Raw genomic sequence first — 20,811 nt, forward strand, 5'->3', positions numbered from 1 at the left:
TCTCTCTGTCAAATAAGTAAATAAAATCTTAAAAAAATAAAAGTATTTCGCTGGTAGCTCTCCCTGTAAGTCTTGTCTATTGCTAGCATTCCTCCGGTGGTGGTCTGATGGGAGAGGAAGATTCCAGGTTTACTTGACCCAACCCAGACTTCGCACCAGGTGCCATTTGTTCTCCAACCTTCAGCTCTTATATTACGCAGAAAACTCCCGGCCTCAGCTGGACGTTCCTGGCTTTGCCGGGGACTATGTGGACTCAGAGCACTGATTCCTTAAAGACCATTCACATTCCAACTCATCCCCCAGAAGACTGGGGATCAACGGTCACACAGGACTGGAATACCCCCCTTCGTACCCCATGAATCTCTTTTATCTGTAAAATGGGGACAATAATTCCAACTCCCATCTTTGCACTGAAAAATCAATGAGATGCTGCTCATTCAGCTTCAGAAAGTGTTGAATGAACACACTTTATACTCATTTGTCAGAGGTAAAACTCTTTAATCTCAGACCACCCCTCCCAACTCCCGATCCCCACCCACGACTCTCTCCCCCACACAAGGGCCGGAGAGCGAGGGCCCCTGCCTCCCACCTTGGGTGGACGAGGGCCCTTTAAGGCACCTGTGGGGGTGAGGGGAGAGGGGCGGGAGCTGGTGCCGTCCTGGCTGCAAGGACGGACTACGATTGGCAGGCTGTTGTGGGATGGAACCAATGAGAGGGTGTCAAGACGCAGGGACAGGATTGGGCCGTCCCTGGGAGGGGGCAGAGGGGCACGTAGTCAGGACTTGGTCAAAAACGACCCCAGTCCCTGTAGTGTAAAGAACGTAAATTTAAGGCCGCAGGCCAATCCTGGGCACAGAGGAAGGTTTGGCCACGCCCTCAGGAGGCTGGAGCCAATCAGGCGGGACAACCCAGGAAGGATGGGATGGCGACTCCCGGGCTATTGGTCAAGCCCTTTGGGCTCAAGCCAATCAAATGAAGGAGTTGCCCATTCTCTAGGCCGAACAGGCTTGCCGCTACCCCATCCTGTGGCCTGGCTGTTCTCTTTCAACCAATGCCGCGCGAGCAAAGCCCTTGTCGCTAGGCTAAAAAACGACAGTTGACCCCCGTGAGGGCTTTAAACTAGCTACGCCCCGATCTGGGAGCGAGCCAATCCCTTAATCGAAAGAACCTGTCGCCGGGCAAAGAAAGCGGCGACAGACCCAATCGGGAAACGAGATAGGTCCCGCTCCTCAGCGCGTGAGGGGGTCGTGGGCTGGAAGGACGGCGGGAATTGGCAGGGAGGGGGCAATCCTGGGACCCCGGGGACCTGAGAGGCCGGTCCCGGGTCTGACTCGGATTGGCCCGCCCCGGGGGGCGGGGCAGGGGTGTAGTGTGGGGCGGGGCGGACGCTGGGCCGGGAAGCGCTCTCCCTGGGCCTCAGTATTTCCGCTTCAGCTTCTGGAAGTCGCTGGTGTTGAGCCGTGGCCGCGGCAGGTCCCCGAAGACCTGGGTGTCCTCGGCCTCCCGCAGCACCAGCGCGCGCATGCTCGCCGCGATGCGGTCCAGGTCCGGCGAAGAGGGCTGCGGGACCGGGGCGGGGTCAGCGCCCGCTGCGGCCCCGCCTCCTCCCCCTCCCCACCCCCGCCCCAGCACTTTTTGCCTACAGCCAGGAAGGCCCCTTACCCTGACTTGCTCCGTGTAGGATCCTTCTACCCAACTCAAACACCACCTCCTCCATGAAGCCTTCCTGCCCCTCTCCTCCTCCCCTTCTTGGCCTGACTCGATGTGCAAGAACAGCTATCTGTCCCACTGCCCTTCCAGTTCCTTCTTACACAGCGGAAGTGCTGCTTCTCTGCTGACCATCAAGGCTGTGTGCACCCAGAGGGTGTCATGTCTAAGGATTTGGCCTGGGCTTGGCACTGAGTCATGTAACAATCAGGCCTCTGCCACCGACTAGCTGTCAACAAGCAGTTCATCTCCAGAGGCTTCGGTCTCCCCTTTCAAACGCGGGGCTGATGACGGAGTCTGAGACAATCAGCACAGTGATTTCTCAAGAACTGGGAACTACCATGTTGCCGGCACTGTAGGGAAAGGATCCCTTTTCACATTGGCCTCCAGTCCCAGCAACTAGTGCGATCTCCCTTATGGCCTGACACCTTGAGCTGGGTCTGGCTTCCCGCAGAATGGGAGAGGCTCCGCCCTTTCAGAGACCAGCCCAGCACCCCCACCACTTGGGCCTCAAACGTTAACTGGGTTTCCCCCAGGGGCAACGCGGACAGAAGCAGCGGATGGATGCTGCCAACATGTGGCCACTGAGAGGCACCATAGGGAGGGGGACCGCGGGACCCCAGGGCCTCCTCCCTTGCAGTCTGTAATTCCTTTCCAAAAGGAGGCTGGGTTCCAATCCCTGCTCTGCCCCTTCCAAGCTGAGGTCTCAGGGAAGTCACAGATAGTCCCTGTGCCTCAGGGAGGTTCAGTGCTGGGCGATGAAGAGCCACCCAGGGCAGCCCAGGAAGGCCACTTGTAGGATTGTGTGGGAGAAACGGAGGAGGTGGGGGAGGGGCAAATTCCAGGAGGAGCCAGGCACATGCAGGGTGGGGACAGAAGGTGATCTAACCCCTCTGAGCCTCAGTTTCCCCTTCTGGAGGGGATACCAAAACACCTGTGCCTTGCCTGGAGCAGGTATTCTATAAATGAAGCTGTTCCTAAAAAGCCAGAAGAGACTTTCTCTGTAAGGCACTGGGGTACATTATAAGGCTGCAGGAGTTAAACCTTTAGGGCTCTGGCCCAAAAACCTGCCTCATGAGTTGGAGGGCAAGATCAATCCTGGGAAATGTGGCTTCCATGCCTGAGGGCTTCCTGGAGGAAGTGGCTCTGCGTCCCTCCCTCCACCCTCCTCTCCTTCTCCCCTTTGCTCCTCACCGGCCCATTCTCCTCATCCGATGACCGTGCTTCTGTCCTCTTCTCCTTGAAGGCCCAGACGGGCACGGACACGGGCAGGGACTTGGCATACTGCTGTGTGGGCAGGGCTGAGGCTGGGGGCACTGAGTAGGCTGGGGGGCCAGCAGGGGTCTCCTCGCTCAGGCTGCCATCTGGGAGAGAGCGTGGACTTCAGCCTCCGTCCTTGCCTTTATCCCAGTATCCCCCAGGGGTGGGGAGAGCCTGGGACACTTACCGTCTGTGCTCTCAGGGTCCGACTCACAGAAGGGGGGCAGGTCCTGGAGTGTGGCATCCTCGTCCATCACAAAGAGCCCTGTGGATGGTGTTAGTGGCCCGGGCCAGTTGGGTCCCTGCTGCTCTTCATGTGCTCTGGATTCCAGCCACCCCCACCGCCTCCCCACTCCTTGCATCGGCCAGGCCCTTGCAAGCCACAGGGCTTCTGGAATTATTCCCTCTGCCTCAAACACCCTTCCCCTAGTTATCTGCCTGGTTATCGGCACAAACAAATCCAGTTTTTGTCTGTTACACCCCCAGGTGAAAGCAACTGGCTGGATGAACATGAAATCTGCAAGATCTGTTTGGGATGAAAGACTCAAAATACAGACTGAGCGAATATGAGGCGATTATGATCCCTGTTTGATAAATGGGGACCACGAGGCACAGAGAAGTTAAATCACTTGCCCAAAGTTTCCCAGTTAATAACCATGTCACTAGGATTTGAACCTGGGCCACCTGGCTCCAGAGTCTGTGCCCTGAACCCTATGCGGGTTTTCTCCAGTGAAGAAGCAAGCGTTAGTAGTAACAACAAATGAGTAAGTCCTACTTATTGAGCCTGCCCTGCAAACTCCTAATCACTCTTCAAAGCCCTAATGTTATAGTCCAGTCTCTTTGAAGCATCCAACCTCTGGATTCCCCTCCAAGACAGCCAGTTGCTTTCCCCCCTGGCTTCCTTAAGCTGTTGCCTGCATCCCTGATTCTTCTGTAACATCTATCTTTGTTCTCACAAACATGAGGTGCCCCAGATTTGGAAACAACTCCTGTTCTGCTCAAGCTCCCAGCTCAGGTCTCAACCCCATGGTCTCCACAGGGCACTGCCTCCCGTCAGGACTACCAATTTCTTGGCCAGATTGGGAGTCTCGCAAGGAAAGGGCCTGAGGGGGGCACCTGGGTAGCTCAGTAGGTTAAGTGTCTGCCTTTGACTCAGGTTGTTATCCTGGGGTGTTGGGATTGAGCCCCACTGAGCAGGGAGCCCGCTTCTCCCTCTCCTGCTCCCTCTGCCTGTCACTCCCCCTGCTTGTGCTCTCTTTCTCTAGCTATCTCTCTCTCTGTGTCAAATAAATAAATAAAACCTTAAAAAAAGAAAAGAAAAGGGCCTGAGGGGCATCTGGGTGGCTCAATTGGTTAAGCATCTGTCTTCGACTCAGGTCATGATCCCAGGGTCCTGGGATCAAGTCCCTCATCGGGCTCCCTTTACAGCAGGCAGCCTGCTTCTCCCTCTCCTGCTCCCCCTACTTGTGCTCTCTCTCTCTCTCTAATAAATAAATAAATAAATTCTTAAAAAAAAAAAAAAAAAAAAGGGCCTGAGCTGCTTCGTGTCTGTGTCTGGCACCTCCCAGCACAGAGCTGGGCCCAGGTTAACATGTAAGGATAGAGGCTCAGAGAGGGGCCGTGACCGGTTCAAAGTCACACAGGGGGGCACAGGCAAGCCAGCCTGCCCCCAGGTTCTTTGAGACTGCGGCTGCCCCAAAACACCAGGGCTCAGAGACGGGCAAGTCCCACCCCTCCAGGAAAACCAACCTTGGAGACAAATTGCCAAGCCAAGAGCCTCCCCAGCCCCTGCCTCTCTCACCTCCATTATCGCTGACACCCAGCCGCTCCCCAGAGGTCTCAGTCTCTGTTGGCTCGTCCTCATCTTCCTCGTCCTCCTCCCTGGGCAGGGTAGGCCGAGGTGGGCTCCGCGCAGGGCTGGGGGGCTGTGGTGCTGGTGGGGGCACGGGGGGCCGGGCGGCGGCAGCAGCCCTGTGGGCCAGGGCGATGTCGTGGAGGCAGCGGCGGGCAGCCTCGGCCAGGGCCCCACGGCCGTGGGCTGCATAGGCACAGGGGCCCGGGCGGGGTGGTGGGGGCGGTGCGGCGGTCAGCAGCACCAGCTCCGTGCCTGTCCGGGCCCGGAAGCGCTCAGCGGCCCCCACCACCGCCTCCCACAGCTCCTCGGGGCGCCCCGACGCCATCCACGCCCTGCAGGGCAGAGCAGGACAGAGAGCTGAGGCCCCGCTGACTGACTGCACGGGCTAAACCTGGCCCCCAGGCGTCCACCTGCCCCTAGACGCCACTCCCAGCCCTCCCGGCCACCTTGTCCCAGCTGAGCTCAGCCCCTTCCCCCAAATTCCTCCCCGTCCGGACCTCTTGGCCCCGTCCCCAACCCTCCGGCCCCATCCTTCCTGCTCCACCCTGTCCCAACAGCCCCAGTCCCTCCTCTTGGCCCTGCCTTGTCCAATATGGGAACCACCAGCCGCATGTGACTAAGGAGCACGTGAGATGTGGCGGGTCCAAGGTGAGAGGTGCCGTGAGTATGAAATCTGCACTGGTGTTTGAAGACTTAGTACAAAGAAGCTGGATGTCAGAGGTCTAGCAGTCTGTTGACTACGCGTCGAAAAAATGACATTTCAGGTATAATGGCTAAATAAAATATATGGCGGAAATGAATTTCATCTGTTTTCCTTTTACTTTTTTAATGTGGCTTCTAGGAGATTTGAAATGATTTGCATGGCCAGCATTCTTTTTCTGCTGGACCATCATTCCTGCCTCTTCCTGAACCTCTTAGCCTCCAGTTTGGGCAGTGCGCTGCCCCTTGGGGATCCTTCTACACTGCACCCGACCCTGCCCCTCCCTAGTATCCCCAGGACAAGGTGATGGCCCCTCAGCCTCACAGTCTTCCAAACTTCTGAGGCCTGAGGCCTTCAGTCAAGATCACGTGTCATCTAGTTACTTGTCAATCTTTCTCTCACCCTAGTGTGGAAGGAGCTTTTCCTCACCCCAGATCGGGTCAGTCCCCCCTCTTCGGACTCCAACAATGTCTGAGAATCCCCCCATTCTAGCACAGGGCTCTCTGGGGAGGACTGTCTGGATCCATCTCTGTCTCCCCAGCCACTGCGGAGCCGCCTGAGGGTGAGCCTGTAGGATTCATCTCTGAGCCACCAGCCTTGCCCCGCAGGGTGGCAGGCAGAAAATGGGTACAAGCTGTTCTCTGCGCCTGACTCCATCCATGAAGCTTTGTACTTCCTACAAGACTGTTCTGCCAGTTCCTCTGGAAGTCTTCCTTGAGCCTCCAGGATGGATCAGATGCCTTCCCTAGACCCACAATGCCCTGGGCTACCTCCATTATAGCTCACTGTCCCTTGAGCTTATGACAATTGTACCTCTGTCTGCCTCCTCCATCAAACTGTGAGCTCCCCAAGGTCAGGGATCTGTGCCCCAGGACAGGTTGGCCCTAAGCAGACAATCTGCTGGATGCATCTCCTTATGAGATGAAAAGAGCAAAGTGCTGCGGCGCCTGGCTGGCTCAATTGGAAGAGCATGCAACTCTTGATCTCAGGGTTGTGAGTTCGAGCCCCACACTGGGTGTAGAGATTACTTAAATAAATAAACAAACAAACTTAAAAAAGAGAGAGAGAAAAGAGCAAGGGGCAAGGGGGCTGGCTTCCTGCCATCTCAAACCTGCTGTGTGACCTTGGACCACTCACTGGCCCTCTCTGTGCCTCATTTTCTTCTTCCTGTAAACCAGAGTGGTTGAGCCAGGGCTGCTGGGAAGCCGAGGAACCTCCTCAGGGAGGTAGGGGGCACCCCGTCACTGGAGGAATTCAAGCAAGGTTCTAGTCCAGCCAGGGTCATGTGTAGCTTGATTTCAAATCGCTGGCCCTTTTCAACTCATAATCACATGAGCCAGTGTTCGCTGAGCACCGACTCCGTGTAGGGAGCCCACACCTGTCATTTCACCTCCTACCTGAGCCACTAAGGTGGGAGCTGTTACCTCAGAAACGAGACAAGCAAGGCTCATGGAGTACAAAGCCCATGCTGGAAGCCACATGCAGCAAGAGCACAACCATTCCTGACAGATCCCATAGCAAATTCACACTGCACTTCCCACAGGCCAGGCAAGGGATGCAAGCGGGTCATCACCATTTTCATCCCAACCTCTCCCCAACCCTATGAAGGAGGGACTGTTATTACCCCACTTCACAGTTGCAAACTGAGGGCCAGGGAGATTCAGTATTTTGATTAGGGTCATAGGGCTGGAGAGGAGAGCCTGTTCTTAATCCCAAATGCCATCTTGCCTTCCTTATCGGGAAAGGTTTATGTCCAGATGGGGAAAGTGAGACTCAGAGAGCCTCAGGTAGTGGTCAGAAGGCCCAGAAGTTAAATGGGTCAGAGCAGGACTGACTCTGCTGTCTGCCTGACTCCAAAATCCAACAGAACTGAGAGGTGCTCAGGGTCTCCCCTAGCTGATGGAGGAAACCAAGGCTCAGGGCAGGGAAATGACTGGCCCAAGGTCACACAGCCTGGCAGTGGTAGGCCTGGGGCTCTCACATCCCTGGGACATCAGGATTAAACTCTCTGGCCTAGATCTTAGAGTAGTTACAGGATTCAAAAGAGTGAAACGGGGTTGAGTGGGTGTGAGGGTCCCTCCACTGTAAGAAGGAGGCCTGGGCAAATAGGAGGAGGGCAACTCACACCTCTCTGCTAAGGCCTGGGGGCTCTCTGGAGTTAGTTCTCCAAAAGTAGAGTGGCCAAGACCAGGGGAGACTCCACCCTTTCAGCTGCTGGAGGAAGTCCTGTACCCTCTAAGGAGCTCAGAAATGAATGGAGGGTTCCCCAGCCCCCCAAATTGAGGATCTTAGGATTAGGGAGAGGTGAGACTTGTCCCCCATAGGAGGGGGAAGGGAGAGCTAAGGTAATTGGCCTCTTAGGATGAGATGAGCAGGTGAACTGAAGAAAATCACTCTAGGAAGAGGTGAGGAAAGAGGCAAAGTCCGCCAAGGAATGAGGGATGCTAGTGAAGCCCCCTTCCAACCACCTGTCAAACTAGCAGTGCCCCTCCCCCCGCCCCAAAGTGGGAGAAACTCGAGGATGCCCCTCCACCCCACACCCCGCATAGCCAGGGTAAAGATGAACGTCTGGGCATTTCCTCAACCTCTCAGAGACCTCCTTCCCACCTCGCCCGGGGGTCCAGGGAAGACCCACTTCTCTAGGAAAAAAACAGGAAATCCCGCCCAGGTGGGGGTCAGGACCGGAAGTCCCGCCTTTGGACGGGTGAGGGGTGCCCCGAGTCCCCCCGAGCCACCCCCAGACCCCGTGGACATGGTCCGCGACCAAGGCAAGGATCCTAGTGGGTCTGGAGACCGGAGGATAAGGCTGTCTAGGTTTTGCCTTGGGTCAGACACGACGGTTCCCGCGGGCGACCCCTTTCCAGCGCTCAGAGTAGGGTCGCTGGAAGATCTCTGTCCTCTGATCTACGCAGGCCATACCCCTCCCGCGAGCGGCTCGCCCTCCCAGGGCCCCTCTCCTCCGGACGGCCAAATCCTCCCCACACCGCGGTTCACAACGCCGCCTCCACTCACGTGCCCGTAGCCAGCATGGCCGGCCCGGCGCCGTCGCCGCCCTCAAAAGACATGGCGGCGCCTTGCGTCACTTCCACGTGGTTGGCCCTCCTCCGTTCTGCACACTCCGCCTCCCTCATCGGGGCCGCCCGAGACCAAAATGGCCACGGGAACATCACCGGATCACAGTGGGGCAATGATGACGGCACGGTGCCCGTAAGAAAGATGGTGAAAGAAAGGCTTCAGCTGGCTCAGAAACAAGCCAGAACCATTTCGATTTGTTCCCAAGAAATACGGCCATCGGAATGTGCACTCTCAGGACCACAGTAAACTAAGGCCAGGGACCTGACGCCCCTCACCCATCGTCGACCTTTTCCACAGAAGTGGAGGAAAGCAGTGCCCATTAACGACATGGCAACCAGCTGGCATCACTTGCCCAAAATGTATATGGACTCTCCCTCCAGCCTATCCCCCTTCAGCGCCAAGGGTGGGAAAGATTCAATATGGCAACTTTTTTGCTTCGGTTTGCCAGGCTTCAATATGGCGGCCCGGACCGCCGCCTCTCGACGGTGACTCAGGAATTCGACTGGGTCCGCTTCGTTCCCGGGGATACTGACGGCTTCATCCCGTTAATCCAAGTCTCTCAGCACCTCTTGTGACGTACACCTCCTCTCACCTTCCTTCCCTTTACCCGTTTCTTTTCCAGGACCTCGCTGTCGCGCCCCTCAGAGAGATGGGACTGCCCCGCATTAACATGGCCGCAGCTGACAAGCTTTGGCAGTGCCCTCGAGCAAAATGGCATCTCCTTGGCTTCGATGCCAGTATACAATATGGAGAAAGAAGTAGGCGTTTCGGCGAGAGCTCGGGCGAGGGGGTGGAGCCCTTGGACCCTCCCCCTTGTTTACTTCGTGGTGAGGGGAGCAGCACTGCGCTTGCGCACTCTCGCTGGCCTGCTCCACCTTCGCCGTATGCGACATGTGACTTACATCCTTGTGGTTCAAGTTCAACCACCCCATCTGAAAGATGGTTACATCCACTCCCGTTCTAGAACAGGCAAGGGCGCTACCACTGTCCAGGCTTGAGGGGAGTCACCTATCCGGATGTGACAGCACGATGACCCGGAAAGGGAGAGGACCGGGGGAGTGGGACCTCGGCCGCGGCTATGGAAGGAGCCGGTTACAGGGTAAGCGCTGAAAACGCGTTCTTTCCTTTCTGTGGATGCGAAGCGACGCCCTCCGGTAGTCGGCTTCGCCCCAACGCCCCGCCGGGGCTCTGGGAGCCCGGCTGAGCCTTAGCGAACACACCGTTCCTTTATAAATGCGCTGTCACCCTCCTCTCCACTGCCCTAGGGAAGACCCTCACCTTTTAGCCCCGCCCCCTGGGCGGCTGGGACGCTCCTCTGGGCCCCGCCCCCTGGGTGTCTCCCTGCGCTTGGGTCCCGCCCCTCACCGTTCCTGTCCCCAGGTGGTGTTTGAGAAGGGCGGCGTGTACCTGCACACCAGTGCTAAGAAGCACCAAGACCCGGACTCACTCATCGCTGGCGTCATCCGCGTTGTGGAGAAGGTGGGCCGGGAGGGAGCAGGGCTCGGGCAGGCCCAGAGCGGGATGGAGGCGGCATCTGTAGGCTCTGGTCTGGAGGTCACGATGGGACGGTCGGAAGGCAGAGGGTGCGGACTGGAGCGAGAGAGGGGGCTTTGTGAGCCTGAGGGTCCAGACGGGGAAGAAGTTTGGAAATACGGCTTGGGGAAACTGGAGGGGAGGGGTCTCTCTAATCCCTCTCTTCTTTCCTCAGGACAGTGATGTCGTCCTGCAATGGGTTCCTGTAGAGGACGCTGGAGATTCCACCCAAATTCTCTTCTCCAAGAAGGTAGGCTTTCCTCCCTTCTCCTTTTTCCCGTTGTTTTTTTCCAGGTTTGGGCAGCAGAAGACATTTGAAGGACGTGGGTGCAATCTCAGACTTACTCTTGGGGCATGTGTGATCCTGGTTGGGATCTAGGCTCTCTTTGCTCCTTGGTTTCCTTCTCTCTGTGAAATGGGGCTGAAGATGCCCATTCAAAAGAAAGAAGACACCGTGAGCTTCATAACCATGGGGACAGCGGCCCCCTCATCCCCTTTTCTCTTTGGGAGAGCCCTGCGAGGGTGCAAGAGGACAACACAGACCATGGATTCAGGTTCCACGGGCTCAGTCCGCACGAACTTGAAGGGGTATGGCATTCCCCTGGGGGCAGAAAGTACACTTTCTGGTACTCCTTTCTACTTCGGGTACCAGGCCCTGTGCTGGGACCTGGAGATGAGTCTGACCCTGCCTCAGTCTTCACCCCCATTCGATTTTGGGAAACTGAGGCACAATGATTGGAAGCCCCTTTTGCAAGGTCAGAAAGCTAGAAGGTGTTGGAACTTAAGTTTGAACCCAGACTCTCTGGCTCCAGGGGCCTGCCCCTTTCTGGAGGGAGCAGACATTTGCACTGAACTCGAAGGATGAGAAGGGGGCAAGGAAGTACTCAGGAATGGCAGGAGGAAGATCGTTTCAGGATACAGGAGGAAATGGGATGTCTCTGGAGAGGGGTTTGCTGGGAAGGTGGTTGGGCCTGCAATGCCTGACTGAGAAGCTTGGACTGTGTTCTAGGGGCCCCCGGGGGAACCATGGGAGAAGGATGTGGGTGTGGAAAGCTCCCTTGGGAAACCATGCGGGAGATGGGCAGAAGGTCCGAATGGAGGGAGGTTGTAGGCTGGGAGGTGAGAGAGAAGATTAGAATGATGGGCCAGGGGGAGAGAAGGAAGCCTCACTTGGGGCAGTGGGGCTTTGAATAACCTGGTGGGGGTAACAAATGGAGATTCCAGAATTCTGTTGAGGAACCTGGCTTCCCAGGGTTGAGGAAGAAGCAGCCAGCATTCTGCATTTTTCGTCAGCCTCACAGGCCGGCCAAGTACCTTTCTTGAAAATGTGGCTGTCCTCCTCGGCACTCTATTTTTGACTAACAGAAACCCACTGAAACAGGCTTCAGCGGAAAAGGCACATACGCACGCAGGTTACACTTAGCTCCAAGGAACACAAAATTTGGCTGACAACAGGTTAAGCAGACAAATTTATTTCTCCCCTTTCACAAGACACTCAAAAGAGGTATGGGGCTGCTGGCCTTGGTTGGCAACATCAGGGCCTAGATCCCTGAGACCCTCCTGTGTGTGCCCTGGTTGCCTTTAGATGACTCCTTCAGCTGCAACCCCTGCATCTTCCTTTTAAGGCAGGAAGACGGGGGCAAGCAGGGTGGCAGTCATACATCTGTTCTGCTCATCGGGAAAAGCAAGACATTTCCCAGAAACTCTGCGTCAGCTAAGAGTTATTTTTGGCCACGTGAAATAGAAACAGAAGTGATAGAAACTCCTACTTTTCCCATCAAAAAGTCCAGAAGTCAGCCCACAGGTCCACGTGTCATCACCAACTGGCATCCTTCCATCTTTGCTCTGCCGTCCTCGGCATGTGGCGGCCATCCTCATGGCTGCCTTGTGGTCCAAAAAGGCTGCTGGAGCTCCAGCTTTTTTGGACTGGTTTTGCTCACTGTATATGTGTGTTGCAGGTTGGCCAAGGAGCTCTGTTCATCGTGATTGCTCAGGGAAGCATGCTGCTAGAGCAGCTACTGTTCCTTGTGGCAGAGAGCAAGAGCCTGGCGATTAAACAGTCCATCCTGGAAGGGCTGTGTCCCAGCCCCTTGGCCAGAACTAGCTGCATGACTCCAGCCAGCCAGTAGAGCTCAGTGATCTGCGACCCTGCCGCGTGCGCAAGAGGCAGAGGGTTGCAAACGTGGGCGGAAGGCAATAGTGGTTCTCCTTATGTAAACATTGGTGGCACATCACATTCACCTCACAAGACACAGAGGACAGGGATGGCTTTGCCAGGGCTGGTTCAGCAGCCTCGTGGACAGGTGTCTCTGTGACTCCCTTCGTGGCCCTAGTTGGCTGCCAAAGCTGCAGACACCACGTTCTCCCTCAGTAGCACCCAAAGACTGGCCTGAATAGGGTGGTGTTCACCCGTGGAGGTGCCTTTTTTATCAGGAATTTCCCTTCTTTTAAACTCCCCACAGATGGCATGTCGGCTCCCACGGGCCAGAGTTGGGGCCCCGAGGCTACTCGGAACCAAAGGGAAGGCTGAGAAAGCAAATAGTGGGAGGTTTTAGCTTCTTTTGTGGGAGGGGCTCTGTCTGCCTGGAAGGAGCAGCAGAAACGCCTTTCGGGTAGACCCACCATCTGGGTCCTTCCAACAAGGGCCCCTCGTGCAGGGTTTCGTTGCGGGAGTCACGGAACAATCCGGTTACTTTCAGCAGGAAGGGATTAAAAGCAGACAAGTAGAGGCTTGGCGAGTTTGTACAAGGGCCAGCGGAACAAGACTGACCCTGCAGAACTGACCTGCCAGGGGAGCTGCCACCACCTCCAAAATGAGGACAGTGGGGAGAGATCATCGTGGGACCTGTGGACACCCCAGAACACTACACCCGAGCTGCCACCCAAGGGCAGGAAGCCACTCGGCCCTCACCAAGCTAGTGACTGGGCTCTGGGAGACTGAGCCAGCCACCACCTCTACCCTAGTCACCTCTCTGTGTGTGGGAAAACAGGAGTCTCCAACGTCAGCCACGCAGCCCCGAGCGGCAGGAAGTTGTCCCTGCCTCTTTCCTGCTTTCTGCTGTCTTCCATCATGTGTCCTGACCTATAGCTGCAAAGGGGTCTGGGAAATGTAGTTTTCGCCTTCCAGCCTCTGCCTGACAGGAAGGCACACGCTAGCCTGTGAAAGGGACTCCCAGCCTCTGCAGCACTCATGTACTTTGTCCCCTCCCTGTCCTTCCCCATGGCCTGTGGCCAGCACTATCGGCTGTGACTGCACTGCCGTCTGCCTCGGTTTCCCTCTTTGTTCACTGGGGCTGCCTTCCAGGGCAGCCTCACAGCTCGGATCTGGAAACCCTGAATCTACAGCCCCTCACTCTCTTCTCTTCCTCTCTTCCCCCAAGGATGTCAGTGGGAGTGACTCCTGCACCTCTGAGGAGGAACCGACCTTTGACCCTGGCTATGAACCCGACTGGGCTGTCATCAGCACCGTGCGGCCACAGTCCCGCCATTCAGAGCCCACTAGAGGTAGGCTGAGCCGGTGCCCCTGAGGAGACGTGTCCTACCCTCAGTGGTCATGGCTCCACAGGCTTTGCTGGCCACGGTCACGATGGCTGTCCATCGCTGGCCTCCAGTCTCGGGAGAGTGGATCGGGATGCAGCACCGTCCCCAGCCCAGGTCCAGCCTGGCAGGGTCTCCAGGGTTCGCCGCCTTGCTCGTCTCACTGGGCTCCTGGATTGGTTGTGGGCATCTCCACATGGTTCCTGCCTGTGAAGGTGTCCAGGCTGTGGGGGTGACCGTGCAGGGTGAGAGGGTGATGTGGACTGTCCTGGAGTCCTACAGGGTGCTGGGGGCACTAGAGGAGGCATCCGGCCCCTCTGGGGTGTGGAGAAGCCTTCCAGGAGGAGGTGATGCCAGCCCCTGGCTCTGGGGGACACCTGGGAGTTTGCTCTCTCACAGAGAGACCAGCTGTGCAAGGCCAGAGGCACAGGGCCCTGAGTGTGTTTAGGACACTCGAGTGTGGGGTCTGGAGTGAAGAAAGGGCTGGAGATGAGATGCGCAGGGGGCGGGAGATAGACCTGAGGGGCCTGCCACCAGGTTGAGGGACATGGTCTTCACGCTGAGGGCCACAGGGAGCCAAGGGAGATTTTAGAGCAAGTCAGTTGTGTTTCCAAGGAGACATGAGGAGACCCAGGGCTCCCAGACGGCTCTCAGCGGACATCTGTGCTGCCCATGACTCCCCACACCTGCTCCCGACACTGTGCTGTTCCCTAGGTGCAGAGCCCAGTTCCCCCCGGGGCTCCTGGGCCTTCTCAGTGAGTCTCGGGGAGCTCAAGTCCATCCGCCGGTCCAAGCCGGGCCTCAGCTGGGCCTACCTGGTCCTGGTGACCCAGGCCGGAGGCTCCCTGCCCGCCCTCCACTTCCACCGAGGGGGGACCCGCGCCCTTCTCCGTGTCCTCAGTCGCTACCTGCTGTTGGCCAGGTGAGCCTTTTCCCAGGACTGGGCCTTTGTGGCAGGTCCTGGCCCCTCAGGGCTGTGAAACAGACTGATTTAAAGGCAGAAGAAGGGGGGCGCCTGGGTGGCTCAGTCGGTTAAGCGTCTGCCTTTAGCTCAGGTCATGATCCCAGGGTCCTGGGATCGAGCCCCACGTCGGGCTCCCTGCTGAGCGGGAAGCCTGCTTCTCTCTCTCCCTCTGCCGCTCCCTTTGCTTGTTCTGTCAAATGAATAAATAAAATCTTTTAAATAAATAAATAAATAAATAAATGCAGACTAAGGGAATCAGCTGGCACGTGTAACTGCAAAGCCAAGGAGTGGTTTGATTTCAGGCAGGACCTGGGTCCCGAAACGTTAGGAAGAACTGCTCTTTTTCCCTTTGAGTTGGTGTCGTTCTCTGGGGGTCCCTGCAGACATGACCCCCCCGTGACCAAAGCAGCTCCTTCCCCAACAGCATCCCAGAGCCGCCTCTCTCTGGCCTGTCCCTGAATCAGTCACCCTCTGAGGCGCAAGGCCCTCGGCCCTCAGTGGCCAACCCTGGGTTCTGTGTCCATCCCTGGGGTCCAGCTGTGGTCAGGCCCTAGGTGAGGGATTCCCCAGGGGCAGTTGGACACTGAGGGGGAGAGGACACGTGGGGCCCTCTGCCTGGGTGTCACCACATGGCCCCCCTCCCCAGCTCCCCGCAGGACTCCCGCCTCTACCTCGTCTTCCCCCACGACTCCTCAGCCCTCTCCAGCTCCTTCCACCACCTCCAGCTCTTTGACCAGGACAGCTCCAACGTGGTGTCTGTGAGTGTCCCAGTGCCCAGCCTGGCCCCTGTGGGCAGGGCGGGGTGGACCGTAGTGGGCGAGGCAGGATGGGGTGGGGCCGTGACCTCCCCCTTGGCCCTGTCCACAGCGCTTTCTCCAGGACCCCTACTCCACCACCTTCAGCAGCTTCTCCCGTGTGACCAACTTCTTCCGGGGAGCCCTGCAGCCACACCCAGAGGGGGCCTCCCCCGACCTTCCTCCACCCCCTGATGATGAGCCAGAGCCTGGGTTTGAGGTCATTTCCTGTGTGAGTATCAGGTGGACCCTGGTATCTTCTGGCTGCCACCTGGGCAGGTGACTGTAATTCCCTGGGCCTCCTTTTCCCCTGTAACAGGGTGACACAGCATCCTAATCATCAGATCACATGAGGAGTGACTTCAAGGAGAGTGCTTGGAGCCTGTGTACCTACTGCCTGTTATTATGGGGGTGGGGGGTGCTTCCTGACACAGAGGTGACTTTGGCACTGAGCCGGGGAAGGGGATGCTTCCCACCCTGCACGTTAACTGTCCGTGGAGCTGACAAGCGCTCTGAGCTAACTTGAAGGTGGCCTAGGACAGGGCCGGGGAGGATGTGGGAGGCCCTGAGCTCACCTGCCTTGTGTCACGCAGGTGGAGCTGGGGCCGCGGCCCGCTGTGGAGCGGGCACCTCCAGTCACAGAGGAGGAGTGGGCCCACCATGTGGGCCCCGAGGGCCGCCTGCAGCAGGTCCCCATGCTGAAGGCCCGCATCTTCTCGGGGGTGAGGTGCCGGCGTGTGCTGTGCGGTGGGGGGGACTGGGGTGGGGGGGCCTCAGGGGCCCCTCTGAGCCTCTGGCCGCTCTCTCCCCCAGGGTCTGAGCCCTGGCCTGAGGCGCGAAGCTTGGAAGTTCCTCCTGGGGTACCTCAGCTGGGAGGGCTCAGCCGAGGAGCACAAGGCCCACGTGCGCAAGAAAACGTGAGTGAGCGAAGCTCCGGCCGCCCGGCTCCGGCCTCCCACGTCCAACTTGTCCCCCGTCCCAGCACGGTACCTGGCACATCACAGGTGCACAGAAGGGCTCGCTCCCCAGGCGTCTGTCGCGAGCCCGTCACGTGCTGGGCAGCCGCGGTCGCACACGGAGATGGCAGTGAGCAGGCAGCCTCGTCTCCCGTGGGCGTCAGTTTTCGTGCCAGCAACATAATGTCGCAGCCGTCGTCACTGCGGTGGGCCTCCTTACCCCGGGGGGCCCGCTTCTCCTCATTCCTGGTACACACTGTGCCCCGGCTGCGTGTCCTGGTCCCCGCCCCGTGCTGTCTGTCCGGCGGGGATGACAGACTTCAAACAAAAGCCCACAGGGAGGTGCCTGGCTGGCTCAGTTAGTAGAGCATGTGACTCTTGATCTTCGGGTCGTGAGTTCGAGCTCCACGTTGGGGGTAGAGATCACTTAAAAAAAACAAAACTTTAAAGAAAAGCTCACAAGGATGTTGTGGGTCTTGAAAGATGTCAGAAAAGGAGCAGCATGGGGACTGTGGCAAGGATGAGTAGGTGGCCTGCTTCGGTGGCCTCATGTCTCCCCTCCCCCTCCCCCTCAGGGATGAGTACTTCCGAATGAAGCTGCAGTGGAAATCCGTGAGCCCCGAGCAGGAGCGAAGGAACTCACTGCTGCACGGTTACCGCAGCCTCATCGGTAGGTTGCAGGGCCAGGGGGTGGGGTGGAGACATGGCAGATAGCACGGAGGGGACAGGGGAAGCCCCTGCCTCCCCAGCAGTAGGGATGACGTCATCTGCAGTGGGGAGATGGGCAGGGAGCAGGGGTGGGAGTAGCCAGGGTTGGGGCAGGGGGAGAGGGGGAGCAGGGGAAGGGAGCCAGACTCCTTGGGTTCAAATCTGCCGTCTATTTGCCATCAGATCTTGGCAAGTGATTTTGCCTCCTTGGACCTCAGTTTCCCATCTGTGGATGGGTTAGTAACTGTCAGTTGCTGGGAGGCTGAGTGCCTCATGTGAGGGTGTTCGGAGTGGTGTCTGGACCGACTCACACCTGCCTGGGGTCGGCCGAAGAGAGGAGTGGGGGCTGGTGCCCGTGGCCAGGAGGGAGGGGCCCCCACAGCTTTCTCACTTTCGCATTCTGCGCCCTGTCTTCACAGAGAGAGACGTGAGCCGTACCGATCGGACCAACAAATTCTATGAGGGTCCTGAGAACCCAGGGCTGGGCCTGCTGAACGACATCCTCCTCACCTACTGCATGTACCACTTTGACCTTGGTGCGACACCAGCCCGGGGAGGGGCTGGGGGCCAGGCCTCCCCTTGGGGGGTGGCTGGGGGCCTGGGCTGGGCCCTGACCTCCTGTCCGCCCCCAACCCCAGGCTACGTCCAGGGCATGAGTGACCTTCTCTCCCCGATCCTCTACGTCATTCAGAACGAGGTGGACGCCTTCTGGTGTTTCTGTGGCTTCATGGAGCTCGTGGTGAGGCCCACGGCAGGCGTGGGAGACAAGCCCCCTCAAAGGATGGGGGTCTGGTTCCTCACGTGGCCCTGCCTCCCACAGCACGGGAACTTCGAGGAGAGTCAGGAGACAATGAAGCGGCAGCTCGGACAACTCCTGCTGCTCCTGAGGGTGCTGGACCCACCGCTCTGTGACTTCCTGGGTGAGTGTCTCCGCGGGCGGGCGAGGGGGCGTGGGGCCACAGGCCCCGCCACAGAGTCTCTGGAAGTGGCCGCTGACGGGCTCCAGGACGTTGGGTCCTGATCCAGACAAGGGAAATATCCCCGCAAAAGCCGGAACCCAAAATTTACATGTAAAAGCAGGATTGCGGTTTGGCGCGAAACCCCAGCGAGCGCAGCTGTGAGCGCACGCCTGCGCACCCTGCCCGCCCCCCAGGCTGGCTCCTTCAGGCCCCCCTCAACCCCATACTTTGCAGATGAGGGGCCTGGGGTCTGGGCGTGCCACTTCCAGGGGCGCTTGGACACGAGCTGCCCGACTGGCGATCTGGCTGTCTGAAGTATGCACGAGAACAGATTTAACCTGATCTGCGGGACGTTGCAGGCATTTGCAGTTTTTCTTCATGTTGCATATCGTCTGGATAATTTCTTTAGGCTAAATTCCAAGAAGTGGCATTGATTGTATTTGGGGCAGTAGATCTTTTTACAGCTTTTGAAATGTTTGTTCCCATCATTGCTTTCCTGGAAATTCTTACCAGCTTATGTTTCTGCTAGCCGAGTCCGTGAGTGTCCATTTTCACACCTCCTCATGCCTCCACCAGCATTGGGTATTGAGAGATTTTATTTTTTCCCCGAGTGTCCAGCATCCCTTCTATGTGACGGTGGGACACGGGATTAACTCACTTCATCTGGAATCTGGAAGGCAGGATGGGAAGGGTTCCTGTTGACACAGAGCATTCGTGGCTCAGCTCTGAAGCCTTCTCATGCTGGGCATACGTTACTTGCCTAGACTGGTAGAGATTCTCAGAGCCAAGGATAACTTCTTAGAAGCTCAGTCTGACCAGCCTGCACGCTATGAATTAGGATGGGATTGGAATGGATTTTGAGCTTGTTCTTTGCTGAGCACCCCTCCCTCCCACCACTGTCTTCCTCCAGACTCCCAGGACTCTGGCTCTCTCTGCTTCTGCTTCCGGTGGCTGCTCATCTGGTTCAAGAGGGAATTCCCCTTCCCAGATGTCCTTCGGCTATGGGAGGTGGGCCCGCCAGTTTGGGTGGGAGGGCAGAGAGGAAAGAGAAATCAGTCAGCTGTCCCAGGCTGGGAGGTTGGTGGGAAGTGGGCAGGGGATAGGGCAGAGCTGGGTGGGACTTCCGGCAGAAGCTGGGCCATGACTTCTCGCTCCGGCTCTCCCAGGTGCTGTGGACAGGGCTCCCTGGTCCCAATCTGCACCTGTTGGTGGCCTGTGCCATTCTGGATATGGAGCGTGACACCCTCATGCTTTCTGGCTTCGGCTCCAATGAGATCCTCAAGGTGAGGCCCTGGCTCCTTCCCAGTCCTCCCCCCTCCCTGCGCATCCTGTCCTCTGTAATTGGAGACACATCAGCTGGGGTGTGTACTCCGTGGAGGCTGGCACTCTGCCTGTGCCACAGTGCCTTGGGGTAGTAGGTACTCAAAATAGGATTATTGAAAGTATGGTTGGCTAAGCGGTGGGTGAGCACCATGGCCATGAGACCCGGCCTTTTTCTCCTACTGCATCCCATCCCTGGCTCCCAGCAGTGCCCCCAGAGTGTGGCCAGCACATGAGGGGGACCTGCCCTTTTCCCAGTACATTAATGGGAGGCAGGGCCATGGGGGGAGCCCAGTGTCCTTTCCCTTCGTTGCATCCTGCCTGTGGCAAGCCACTGGAGAGGGCATGACATCCCCTGCCCCCCAGCCCGGGCTCCACCCAGTCTGTCTTTCCTCCATTGTATCCCCAGCACGAGGCAGAGTGGGCGCTCGGGCGGTGGTGGTTGAGTGCTGGCAGGCAGGCAGGCAGGCCTGACCCACCCCCTCCCACAGCACATCAACGAGCTGACCATGAAGCTGAGCGTGGAGGACGTGCTGACGCGGGCTGAGGCCCTCTACCGGCAGCTGACCGCCTGCCCGGTGAGTCCCGACCTCTCCCAACAGCCTTCCCCACCCAACCCCCCCCACCTCCGGGGGGAAAACCGCTGACTTCTCGCCTCAACCCCGCACCCCTCCAGGAGCTGCCCCACAACGTGCAGGAGGTCTTGGGTCTGGTGCCCCCCGCAGAGCCCCAAAGTCCCTCGCCCCCTACCTCTCCACTGCCTCTCTCGCCCACCCGGGCCCCACCGGCCCCACCGCCCCCCGAGGACACAGCCCCGCAGCCGGACAGCAGCCTGGAGATCCTGCCAGAGGAGGAGGAGGAGGAAGAGGAAAGCGCAGAATCCTAACCCCCCTGGGCCGGTGGGCCCGCCCAGCACAGGCACTTTATCCGGCTCCCAGAGGCTGGGGAGGAAGGGTGTGGACAGGGCGGGCCTTCCCGCCGTGCCTCCCGTGCCCTCCCAATGAGCTGATTTCCTTAAACGGACACTTCTCGTGTCCAGTTGTCCTCGTGTAGGTGGAGGAAGGAGGCTGCCACCTTGGCATGGACCCAGATGGGGAGGGGGTGGTGGCTCGGGGGTCCCTTCTGGCCAAGCTGCAGAGCCGACATCTGACCACGTGATCCTGATCCAGCCAATGAGACGTAAGAAAAGGCCCCTTGTGGGCTCGTGGAGGTAGGGCTCTGTCCCCCGCCTGGATCTGGGGCTTTTGGAGGAGGATGGGGTGCGGGGGTATGGCCACCACCAGTAGCTGTGCGGGGACACATCCCGGACATAACCGAGATGGAAGGGCCTGCAGAGCTGTTCAGACGCTCTGGGGACTCTGCTTACCAGCTTCTTGTTACGTGAAAAAAAAAAATAAACTCGTGTTTAACCCACTGTCCGTCGTGCTGTTACTGGCATCAGGA

The 20,811-nt window shown here is 58.1% G+C and overlaps 2 protein-coding genes across 3 annotated transcripts; one reads left to right on the top strand and one right to left on the bottom strand.

Moving 5' to 3' along the window:
- Positions 1–477: 477 nt before the first annotated feature.
- Positions 478–9,266, bottom strand: AKT1S1 (AKT1 substrate 1). The gene is made up of 5 exons (XM_036068181.2): positions 8,535–9,266; positions 4,769–5,154; positions 3,155–3,232; positions 2,902–3,071; positions 478–1,560 (listed from the first exon to the last, which is right to left on the bottom strand). Exons 1-5 carry the CDS (start codon positions 8,687–8,689, stop codon positions 1,417–1,419), a joined length of 933 nt encoding a protein of 310 aa, XP_035924074.1. The 5' UTR covers positions 8,690–9,266; the 3' UTR covers positions 478–1,416.
- Positions 9,267–9,496: 230 nt separating this feature from the next.
- TBC1D17 (TBC1 domain family member 17) lies at positions 9,497–20,782 on the top strand. 2 transcript variants are annotated; one of them, XM_036068169.2, is made up of 17 exons: positions 9,497–9,696; positions 9,978–10,076; positions 10,306–10,380; positions 13,511–13,634; positions 14,382–14,589; positions 15,278–15,389; positions 15,499–15,657; positions 16,019–16,147; positions 16,239–16,342; positions 16,957–17,051; positions 17,509–17,625; positions 17,728–17,828; positions 17,910–18,009; positions 18,959–19,056; positions 19,215–19,331; positions 19,778–19,946; positions 20,045–20,130. In XM_036068169.2, the coding sequence occupies exons 1-16, from the start codon at positions 9,676–9,678 to the stop codon at positions 19,913–19,915; spliced, it is 1,797 nt and encodes a 598-aa protein (XP_035924062.1). In that variant the 5' UTR covers positions 9,497–9,675; the 3' UTR covers positions 19,916–19,946; positions 20,045–20,130. The 2 variants fall into 2 exon arrangements, with proteins under 2 accessions (XP_035924062.1, XP_035924060.1); XM_036068167.2 differs by having other exon boundaries at positions 9,501–9,696; positions 19,860–19,946; positions 20,045–20,782.
- The last annotated feature ends 29 nt before the right edge of the window (positions 20,783–20,811 follow it).

The sequence above is a fragment of the Halichoerus grypus genome, chromosome 15 (genome assembly GCF_964656455.1).
Source record: "Halichoerus grypus chromosome 15, mHalGry1.hap1.1, whole genome shotgun sequence".
Classification (NCBI taxonomy): Eukaryota; Metazoa; Chordata; class Mammalia; order Carnivora; family Phocidae; genus Halichoerus; species Halichoerus grypus.

Coding starts and splice junctions, on each gene's coding strand:
- AKT1S1 (XM_036068181.2), bottom strand. CDS start 8,689: ATGTTCCCGTGGCCATTTTGGTCTCGGGCGGCCCCGATGAGGGAGGCG. Junction 5,155..8,534: donor GCCATGCTGGCTACGGGCAC/GTGAGTGGAGGC, acceptor TCTGCCCTGCAG/GGCGTGGATGGCGTCGGGGC. Junction 3,072..3,154: donor GGACCCTGAGAGCACAGACG/GTAAGTGTCCCA, acceptor GCTCTCTCCCAG/ATGGCAGCCTGAGCGAGGAG.
- TBC1D17 (XM_036068167.2), top strand. CDS start 9,676: ATGGAAGGAGCCGGTTACAGG. Junction 9,697..9,977: donor TGGAAGGAGCCGGTTACAGG/GTAAGCGCTGAA, acceptor TCCTGTCCCCAG/GTGGTGTTTGAGAAGGGCGG. Junction 19,947..20,044: donor GGCAGCTGACCGCCTGCCCG/GTGAGTCCCGAC, acceptor GCACCCCTCCAG/GAGCTGCCCCACAACGTGCA.